Here is a 10,815-nt window from a genome sequence, read left to right as displayed (position 1 = left end):
GGTGCTGGTTTATAAATTAGTTTATCAAAGGAGCTATACCTTTGCTCGCATAATGGTATGATGCCTCACAAACGTTTCTCTAACCCTTATTCATGTGGTGCTAGAACATTGACCGCTGACTTATTGTCAGTATAGATTGCAATTTATGTGCCTATGAAAAGTTAAATGAAGCAAAGAATCCTGTGGCACCTTATAGACTAACAGACGTTTTGGAGCATTAGTCTATAAGGTGCCACAGGATTCTTTGCTGCTTTTACAGATCCAGACTAACACGGCTACCCCTCTGATACTTGAAAAGTTAACATAATGCTGAAATGGGAAATTAAACTAGATGGCCATGAGCAGCAATCGGAGGTCTGTCCCTCCCCAAGACGCTCCCTCTATCTTGATTTCACCTCTTTCATAATTGTGCTTGCTGCTTTCTAACAGCAGTGATAGTCTAAGATAGTCTAAGTCTAGTGATGGTTGCCTCTTGATGGGGGATTGGACAACCAAGGATGGTTCGTGGCTAACAATACTACATGCATTTTTCATGTTGAGAGTCCTGGTCATACATATAAGCTGAACACAAGTTAAGTTAGGATGGAGGCCAAGTGAAAACCAGTTGTGTTTTCTGAATGGGACATTCCACTTGATTTGTTGGTAAACTAACTTGTTGAAGTTTGTGTATCTGACCAGCACGCTCCTCAAGTAGCTTGTAGAGAAAACAGAAAAATATATTTTAAACAGCCTCCATTGCCCAGAGCGTGTACGTGTACGTGCACGCACACGCGCGCGCACACACACACACACACACACACACACACACACACACACACAGAGTTTTGGATTCTTATTGAGTAGAACCCATCATCAGCATGGACGCATGTCCCCTGGAATGGTGGTTGAAGCATGAAGGGACATATGAATCTGGCATGTAAATATCTTGTGATGCCGGCTACCACAGTGCCATGAGAACACCTGTTCTTACTGTCAGATGACATTGTAAACAAGAAACAGGCAGAATTATCTCCTGCAAATGTAAACAAACTTGTTTATCTGAGTGAGTGGCTTAACAAGAATTAGGACTGAGTGGACTTGCAGGCTCTAAAATTTGATATCGAATGCAGTTTTTTTGTACATAATTCTACATTTGTAAGTTCAATTTTCACGATAAAGAGATTGCACTACAGTACTTGTATTAGGTGAATTAAAATACTATTTCTGTTTTTTTATGGTGCAAATACTTGTAATCAAAAATAAATATAAAGTGAGCACTGTACACTTTGCATTCTGTGTTGTAATTGAAATCAGTATATTTGAAAATGTAGAAAACATCCAAACCTATTTAAATAAATGGTATTCTATTATTAACAGTGCGATTAATCACAGTTAATTTTTTTAATCGCTTGACAGCGAAAGCACTACTTTAAACTAGAATGGGAACAGGTGATTCAAATGGATGGATTCCCTTTAATAGAGTGCACAGTCTATAAAAAGCAATACTGCTTACAAGGGAGTTTTGCCAGAATAAAGACTAGTTCAGGCCTGGGTTTATGTGAAAGCCACAGGGGGTACAGAATACACAGAGCTGAAATGAGAGAGTCGTCTTAAGAATAAAATAAAACCCATGTTTTATTTGGTGGGGGTGGGGCGGCAGATGCTAAATAGACGGAGCGAGAGCAGTTCCATTCCCCCTTCACAAACAGGACAGAAAAGGCCAAGCTGGATAAGAGGCAAGCAAAACAAAGCCCCAGAACATTATTTATCACCAAGGAGAAAGGACCAACTACTCGGTTTTTGTATTCTCCAGTTTAGATTGCAAAAAGCAACAACCAGCAATCCTGCTTTGAGCAGGGGGTTGGAATAGATACCTCCTGAGGTCCCTTCCAACCCTGATATTCTATGGGCCTTATGGTTGCTGGAGCAAGCCAAACTAAACTGGGGAAAGAGGAGTTGGAGCTCAGCCATGCAAATCTCTTGTAAGCGGTAGTTGGGCCGCCAGTGGCAGTGACACGGGACTAGTATGCAGGTCCATGTGGGTACTGTATCTACAAACCAGCACTGTTACGGTCACAGTGTTGACAATCCTAAATGTTCAAAAACGAGTCAGATACCTTCTCCTCCCCCTAGCAAATCAGGACAGTAGTGTTGAAACCGTGAGATTCACAATATAAGTTTTGGATTCCTTTTTTATTTGCTTTCTGAGCCCTTCAGTCAAACTCAAGTCATGTTTTCAGGCTTTTTGACAAACCACGAGGGCTAAAAACTTTTCAAAATGAAACCTGAGATCTCTCAGCTACAGGAGCTGGGGCTTTAAGGAAAGCGAGACGTGAGATAATTGTGTGTTGGAAATGCCGTATTCAGAGGCTCGCAATAAAGCCAATATTTGATGGCTGTGACCAGGGAGCCACGGTGATGGGAGTTAGCTGGCAAAACTGACAAATTCACACACTTCTGTGAAGCAACAGGTGGACTTCTCTTTGCAGGCATTCATGTCATGTCTGCAGCAAGCTACAAACAGGTTCCATTTGGGTCTTTCTAATTGCGCCCACCACAGTAGAGTCTCAGCAGCTGCTGGCAAACGCTGCCCTGTCACGATACAATTATTGGGCATTACCAGTGAACAGGATTAAGAAAAAAGGACCTACAACTTGTGTGTTTCAGCATTTTATTAAACAGCTTTCAACCTAAGAGTTGTACACCATGTCCCCAGCTCTTTTCAAGTAGTACATGTCCAAGCACAACAGCATACATGCTGCTGGAAAACTCTGTGCAACAGGCTGCATGAACTCTTTTTTCTTTAATAGGAATTCTGTTTAACAGCAATCCAAAACACCAAGACGGGGTCTCAAATCAGTTGTCACTACAGGCAAGATGCAAGTTAACTTACAGTAGGCTTCAACTATAGCACTTCTCCAGAACTATTCAATTACTCAAATCCTCCTTCCTGGAGGTCCCTTTTTTTTTCTTTTTTGGTTATTCACCGCAGTGTTAAAAACTCAGAAACACTGCAGTGAGAGTCTTAGCTAGTCCAAATGAGCTTGATGCTTTTAACTGGGACACCCAGCAAACAGTTAATTAGCTCCACTGTGTTTCCAATTTTTCTAATTAGCTGTCCACACAATCAGTGCTGAAACCTTTAGTGAGAAAGTCAACGAAAGCACTGCCTGCAGTGGCAAAGGAGTCTGTACAGAATACAGTTTACGCTGCTTGCTCAGGCAGTTCACATAAGTGAGCTGGAGATGATTTTCTAAGAGAGATGCAGTCTTTAGGCTCTATTAGTGTTTCTAGCTACTCACTATCAGCAGCCTTGAACTATCAAAACCATTTCCACCTTTCTTCAGGCCTGGAGCAAGGTGAGGAATAGGAGGTCGCATCCAGCAGCCAATGGAAGAGCCAAGAAGCAGGTTCAGGAATCCAGCAGCTAATGGAGAGTGCTCCTTTACCAGAGCACATTCGTTAGCAGGACAAGTGTTTACTAGGACAGATCCTCAGCAGGTGTAAGTGAGTGAAGCTCCATCAATGGATTAATTCCAATTTACAGCCAACGAGGATCTAGTCCATTGACTGGACAAGGTATTCGATCAATACCAATTTGGGCAGATTTCCCAGCTACTTTTCAGATGGATTCTTGTTCATGTATCAGGCTACAATGAGTAGTAACAAGTGAGCCGAGTTACTAAGGTTCATGGAAGCTGATTAAAGAAGTAGGAGGTATTAAGAAGCCAGTAAAGCTACAAATATAACAGATTAAACACTAACAAAACTTACTGAAATCGGTTTCTTTTCCCACAACTTCTGTTTCCAGGCCTGGTTCACCAGGCTAACAGCTGCAACGTTACATATAATTTTAAGTCAAGACCACAGAAAGCTTTCAAAACTGAACTTGAAAGATCACACTTGGCAGTAACTCAACTCTTTTGAACTGACACTTTCAGTGACTGAAGGTTTTCTCCTGTAGCCTTTAGCAGAATATGGTGAATCTGCACAATAGGTTATGGATTATGTATCCTTGTCACTGAAAAATGCACAAAGAGTGAAGCACAGTCTGCTTATAAAGCAGAAAGGTGGGAGGTTTAAGAGAGGACTCTGGCATGTCAGTGATAGCTGTGACAGTTTCAGTCTGCCAAGAGGATGGCATAAGAAATAACTTCTGTCTCCACAGTCCATCACAGTCAGCTGCCCAAGGAGCGGCTCAGTTAGTACTGCCTACCTCCATGATTAGGAGAGGGAATACCTAGGTGCCAATAGGAGGTAATAATCATAAGATTTCATCTTTTGTTTTCCAAAGACAATACTCTAAGCTTCTATCCCTGTTACTCATGACAAAGTTACATTAATAGAAGAAAATTTCTCCCTGGAATTAAGATGCATAAAATAGCAAAGCTCTGAGTTTGCATATCCAATAAAATACTGTACATTTCCCATCTTTAGGAACCAATAAACAAAAAACACGTTTTTTTTTAAATCTGAACAAAGCAAAAAGAGCACTAGAAAAATTTTAAATATGGAAAAGAACTGGAACCATCAACAACAGAACTTTACAAGAGATGAGTTTGAAAAGAGACTCAAGCAAGCTCCATCTCCTTGTCCAACGGATGCGGAGTGTAGTGGGAGTGCAGGGAACTGCTACAAAGGGTTTTATAGCTCAAATGCTGGGAACTTGGCCTTTGTTGGTACCAGGAGATCAGCAAGAAAATATATTGTCCCAGCCATTCCTGAAGGAAAAAAAGAAAATTGTTGTTTCTCAAAGCATATAACAGGGAGATTCTCATTGCATGTCAGTATTATCATGGAGTAAATCATAATGAGTGAGAGTGTGAATCATGGAAGATGGGGAAATGGGCCATTTTCAAAAGCACCTACGTGACTCAGGAGTCTAAACCCATTTTTCAAAAGTGACGCAGGCATTTAGAGCCAGATTTTTAAAGGTATACAAGTGCTTAAGATGCAAATAAGATGCAAGTAAATCTCCTTAGGCACCTATTTGCAGTTGTAAGCATTAAAATACCTTTAAACATCTGGACTTTCAATATGTTTGAAAATTTTCCTCCAGATCCTCAGCTGATGTAAACTGTCCTAGTAGAGTTGCCAGGTGTCTGGTTTTCGATTGGAACACCTAGTCAAAAAGGGACCCTGGCAGGTCCTGTCAGCGCTGCAGACCTGGCCATTAAAAGTCAGTTTAGTGTGGGGCTGACAGGCTCCCTACCCAGCAGGGGCGGCTCTAGACATTTCGCTGCCCCAAGCACAGCGTCATGCCGCAGGGGGCGCTCTGCCGCTCGCCGGTCTCGCGGCTCCAGAGGACCTCCCTCAGGCGTGCCTGTGGAGGGTCCTCTGGTCCCGCGGCTCCGGTGGACCTCCCGCAGGCGTGCCTGCGGAGGGTCCTCTGGTCCCGCGGCTCCGGTGGACCTCCCGCAGGCATGCCGGCTGAGGGTCAGCTGGTCCTGTGGCTTTGGTGGAGCCGCGGGGCCAGCGGACCCTCTGCAGGCACGTCTGCAGGAGGTCCACTGAAGCTGCGGGACTAGCGGACCCTCCGCAGGCGTGCTGTCAAAGGCACCCTGCCTGCCGCCCTCCTGGCAACCGGAAGAGTACCCCCGCGGCATGCCACCCCAAGCACGCACTTGGCGTGCTGGGGCCTGGAACCGCCCCTGCTACCCAGCTCCGTGGAAGTGGCAACATGTCCCTCAGCTCCTAGGCAGGGGGACGGCCGTGGGGTTCCGCACACTGCCCCTGTTCCACGTACCAACTCCACAGCTCCCACAGCTGGGAACTGTGGCTAATGGGTGCTGCGGAGGCGGCATCTGTGGATGCAGGCAGTGCAAAGAATCGCCTGACTGCCCCTGCACCTAGGAGCCAAGGGACATGCCGCTGCTTCCAGAGAGCCGCCGAAGGCACCCCAAACTCCCTCTTGTGCCCCAACCCCCAGCCCTGATCCCCTCCCACACCCAAACTCCCTCATGGAGCCCGCACCACAACCCTACTCCCACACCCCAACCCCCTGCCCCAGTCGGAACTCCCTCTCACATGCTGAAACCATCAGTCCCAGCCCGGAGCCCCCTTCCGCACCCCAAACCCCTCAACCCTGGCTCCACCTGAGAGCCAACACCCCCAGCAAGAGCTTCCACAACCCCCTGCCCTAGTCCAGTGAAAATGAGTGAGTGAGCGAGGGTGGGGGAGACAGAGCAACAGCTGTAGGGATGGAGTGAGTGGAGGTGGGGCCTCAGGGCAGGGGTGGGGCAAGGGTGTTTGGTTTTGCATGATTAGAAAGTTGGCAGTTATGTCCTAGTTCCATGGATGTGAGTGGCTCTGTGATTTATGGTGGCTGTGGAACTGGCCCAGGGTTCCCCCTGCTGACAGATTTATGGAGCAGCATAAGTATCAGCATTTGGGAAAGCTATCTGTTGCCCAATCGTGGCCTGGATCTGTGGCTTCTTTTTGTCCATTTCTTCATTGTTCTTTAGAGTGACACTGAAAAGGACTTGCACAAAATAGTAAGTACACAGAGTGCAGAGGTTGGCTGGGCAGCCAGCCTGAAATTACTGTAGGTTTAAACAGTCCCTAATAAAGGCTTACTCCAGTGAGAGTTATGAACTGTACCAGAGCTGAGCGCAGGAGGACTCGGTGCTTATGCCAGCCTCCAGCCCTCCCAGCTGGGGTTGCAACAGAACAAGGAATTCCAGTTGTAGCCATTATCCACTGCTGTTAAAATCTCATTCAGAGAGGGTCAAAACAGTGGGTGTGATTCTCCTGACGCTGATTTTAGGGGGTCTTAATGCAGTTACTCTCAATTTACACTGGTATGTGATCAGACTCAGGATTCAGAACATATTACGTAGAAAAGGCTGGACAGAGATTACCTTCAAAGAGAGAGAAGGGCGTGTCTGGAGTCCGGCATCCATGCTCCCCATAACTCAAACACCACTCTGCAAACTGAGGAAGGAAGAACAAAGTGTCCAAACTTTGTAGGAGACGTGACATGGACGTTAAAAATACAGACACTCCCCCCAGCGTCCTCCAGATCTCCATCTCGTCACGACAATGGAACAGAAAACAGGCTGTTGCAAGGCACTGCTGTTGACTAGAGCCCAGCAGGGACAGTGATGAGAATGACTGTTTAAGGACCATCCTGGTCCACGTGCTAGCTGCATCTCGGCCAGGCTAGAAGTTAGATTACAAAGGAAAGAACCATCACGCAGAGTGTAGAATCAAACCATCCTAACTGGCTCTAGAATGTTAAGTTACATTCCACCCTAGCCTGACGGGTTCCTCTCCTTAACAAAAGATGGTCCCATGATTTTCTAGCAGATAATTTTTTTAAAAGGTGAGCTATCCCAGCCAGCATCCAATCTTTCCATGACCCGGTGGCAAGAGTCTCTCTTCTGTGTCTGTTGCTCATATGGATGCTCACCTTGCAGGCCCTGTACAAATATTTCATGTTTTGAGTGAGGTTGTATAGCATAAGGAAGGCATAAGCGTTGCCAGCTGTCCCATGGCACAGCCCATAACCTTTCTTCAGCAAACCCCACTGCCAGATCACTTCCGCGCACTGCAGCGCATCACTCAGATACTGCTGGTCAGCAAACACCTGTGGAGATGAGAGAGAGATTCCACTCACTGCAATTATCCCCTTTGCATCCACACTGGGCTGCAGCAGGCCCCCACCTACTTGGTTAATGAGTTCCTATCGAGAGTGACCTCTCCTACTTAAACAATGGCGCCGTGACTTTGCCTTCTACTGTCAAAGATTTTAAAATGTGATAAATGAAGCAGCGTCACCGTTATTTAACTCACAATGAGCTGTCACCATTAGTCACCTACCACAGAATGAATACAACACATGGCTGACTCCACAAGCAACGAGAGCATCCTGCACTTGGGACAAGACACTGGGACATGTTCAGAAATCATTCATTAAAAGTCTAATTTGCATTTTGATTGGTGTGTAAGTGTGGGCATGCATGGTGGCGCTGGTAGGTTATTTCATTAGAATAGTACGTGCCCTGACGGAGACTCCCCTCTAGAGGATTCTCTGAGATCAAATTCCATGTTTAAAGCTCTCCTGTCACCATTTTCCAGGACCTCCTGTACCTTATAGGCCTGTGCGAGCATGTAGATCACGCCAGGTGCCCCGTGACACCAATGGACAAGCAGGTCTCTGGCATCATCAATACAGGGGGGGTAGTTGCCTGATGGGAACTTCAGCTGGCAGACATAATCCACACTGGGTTTGACTGTGTTATGCAACTTCACTTGGCTCACGCCAAGGCCGGGCTGAAACAGACAGACAAGAGAGGCTGTTAAACCATGAAATAAGTACTGTACAATTCCCTCCCCCAGCAGGCAATGCTAGTTTTAGGGGCATAAGCAATTTATGCTTCAAAGATGACAAGAGAATTTGGCGTTACCGATTCCTTCCAGCTTCTTCAGCTGTGCTGCGTCAGCTCATATCTTTCCTCCTATACAGATGGGCTAGGAGAATGCTGGGGGCAGGCTGCTCAGTGCCTCGGGTGCGAGTGTGCACCTGGTCATCCTTTAATGCCTCTTTCTCTGCAGCAACAGTGATTGGCTCCAGAGGGTGCCCCAGCAAGGGGAGTGTGATGGGTATTCACCCTTTACTAGCCCTGAAGGGGTGAGAGTAGCTCAGAAGGGACAAATGAACCTTTAGGCTGCACCCCAGGGAGAGTCAGACTTGACTGATCAATTACTAATTGCTGAAGCTCAGCTTGGGGAGAAGCTGGGTAAGGTATAAAGCCAGGAAGTTTGCAGTAGAAAGGGGCTGCAGGGAGGGAGTCTGCAGTTGCTCTCTGGGCACAGAAAGGTGGGTAGGGAGAAACCCTTGGGCTCGGGGGCTGAGGAGAGCAAAAGACCTGGGCTCCTGTCCCTGACAGAAGGGTGCACCCAGAGGAGGTGTGGAGAAGAAAGCCTGTAGAAGGCAGAGTAGGAAGAAGCCCAAGGATGGAGCAGTGAGGGTTGAGACTGTGTAGACCTTGTCTACTGGGTGGGCCCAGGTTTCCCACCAGCCAATGGGAAGTGGTGCAGGATTGGTGAAGTTGCAGCTGGACAACTGGTCTGGCGAGACTTTGGTACACCAGAAGGGGGAAACTATATTGTCACCTGGCTGGAGGGCTGGGTCACAAAGAGAGAGCACCTCCCAGTCCCGGAGAGTCAGAGGGGCTGCGGGCCAGGTGAGCAACAGAAAGGTGGGGGCTCGAGTCGACAAGGGCTGACCCCCAGACCCAGCCACAAGAGGGTGCCCCCACTAGTGAGTGAACACTGTTACAGGGAGAAAAATAAGGGGATCCCTTTGGATTTTAAGAGGCAAGGAAAAGCCTATCCTACAAATCTGAAGTGGTTAGGAATAGCTTAGAGGATATGATCAGGATTAATGAAATGAAGCAAAGAGAAAAACTCAGGATGACTATCAGGAATGATTCCCACACACCAAGACCTAGCAGATCATGTCACCCACAGAAAGCACCACCACCCCACAGTGAGCTGCAAGGCCAGCCCAACTTGAAGATCTCAATTTTTATTTGTACACGGATCATGTAAAGAGGCTCAAGGGTAACAACCAGTTTAAAACTAAGGGAGCAACTTCACCATTGACCTCATTGAAAGCAGGAATGGATCCTCCATGTCCTCCTCTAATTGCACCACATTGGCCAAAAACTATATAGACAGAGTTCTCTTTTAAGTTGGCAGCTCTGAGCCCCTTGGAATGAGTGTTTTAAGCTAAGAATCATATCATTCCCAAATTGCTAATGTGCAAATTGAAAATCAATACCTGTGCTGTACAGCCATCAGTGATAAAGAATTACACAGTCTGATGTCCTCCTCTGTACCTTCCCTGGTACACTTTCCCTGTAAGCGTATGGTACATTATGCTTGGCTGCTCTTTTCTATAGCCCACGTATTCCAGATTCAGCTTGTAACTTCATTCTATAGGGAGCCAAGATGCCAAACTCAAGCTACCTGAATCCCCATGATTTTCTAGGTACCTAAAAGTTAGGCATAATGACAATTAAGTTTCTTTATGAATCTAGCTCTAAGTGACTAGCCACCTCAGAAGTGTAGTAGCCTCCTAGAAACACAGAGTCTGGAGCATTTTAGAGGTGTTTTGAAAATAGGATTTAAATCAAACAAAAGAGAGCATCTGATGGATAACTGACCATGATTGACACCAGTGTGACATCATTAATAGCCAATCAGAAAGCTCCCCAGGTGTCCCAAATTCAAACTGGAGGGCATTAGAAGTGAAACTGCTAGGAAGGCCTCTTCTCTCCAGGTGTGTCTCACCTGCATAAGGTAGTAATAAATTCCTGCCAGGCCATGGGCAGCCCCTATGTAATACTCCTGGTACCACTCATACATCAACGGGCTCTTGGCTGTGAAGTTCCTCCTTTTGGCCAGGCTCTCCCCAGATGCCATGACTGCATCGCAGACCTGCAGGCAGAAACCAGATGTGAGTGACGACAGCTTTGAGGTATATAATCTCTTCCCTCCAGCCTGGCAGACAGTAGCCAGCGCAGCAGGTATCACAGTGCAAAATATAGTTATGCACCTTTGTTATTCTGCACGTGGAAATCCTAGTTTGTGAATGGGGGAGAGGAACAGGGGCTTCTTCAACTCTAGGCACAGAATCCTAATGGATTAGGAAGGGCATTTGGCACAATATCTCTTTGGAAGAATGGGGCCTGCAGCAACAGCTGGAGGTTCCATGCTGTGGCCTTCACATGTGTCCTGTCATGTTTTCACACATGCCAGAGTTACCTAGACCAGCATCTGTTTTCATCCTTCCAAGGATGTGCTGGGTGGGAAGCGACATAATACAGA

The 10,815-nt window shown here is 46.5% G+C and overlaps 1 protein-coding gene across 2 annotated transcripts in view; it reads right to left on the bottom strand.

Moving 5' to 3' along the window:
- Positions 1-2,633: 2,633 nt before the first annotated feature.
- LANCL1 (LanC like glutathione S-transferase 1) overlaps positions 2,634-10,815 on the bottom strand; it is a 29,256-nt gene continuing 21,074 nt past the window's right edge. For both annotated transcript variants that reach the window (XM_050916185.1, XM_050916186.1), the window contains exons 6-10: positions 10,279-10,425; positions 8,071-8,253; positions 7,391-7,567; positions 6,840-6,912; positions 2,634-4,700 (exon numbers count right to left, since the gene is read on the bottom strand). In XM_050916185.1, the coding sequence (XP_050772142.1) occupies positions 4,624-4,700; positions 6,840-6,912; positions 7,391-7,567; positions 8,071-8,253; positions 10,279-10,425 (657 nt within the window). In that variant the 3' untranslated portion in view covers positions 2,634-4,623. The remainder of the gene's footprint in view (positions 4,701-6,839; positions 6,913-7,390; positions 7,568-8,070; positions 8,254-10,278; positions 10,426-10,815) is intronic.

Source organism: Gopherus flavomarginatus, chromosome 10, assembly GCF_025201925.1.
Source record: "Gopherus flavomarginatus isolate rGopFla2 chromosome 10, rGopFla2.mat.asm, whole genome shotgun sequence".
Taxonomy (NCBI): Eukaryota; Metazoa; Chordata; order Testudines; family Testudinidae; genus Gopherus; species Gopherus flavomarginatus.
This window is presented reverse-complemented; position numbering and strand designations above follow the sequence as displayed.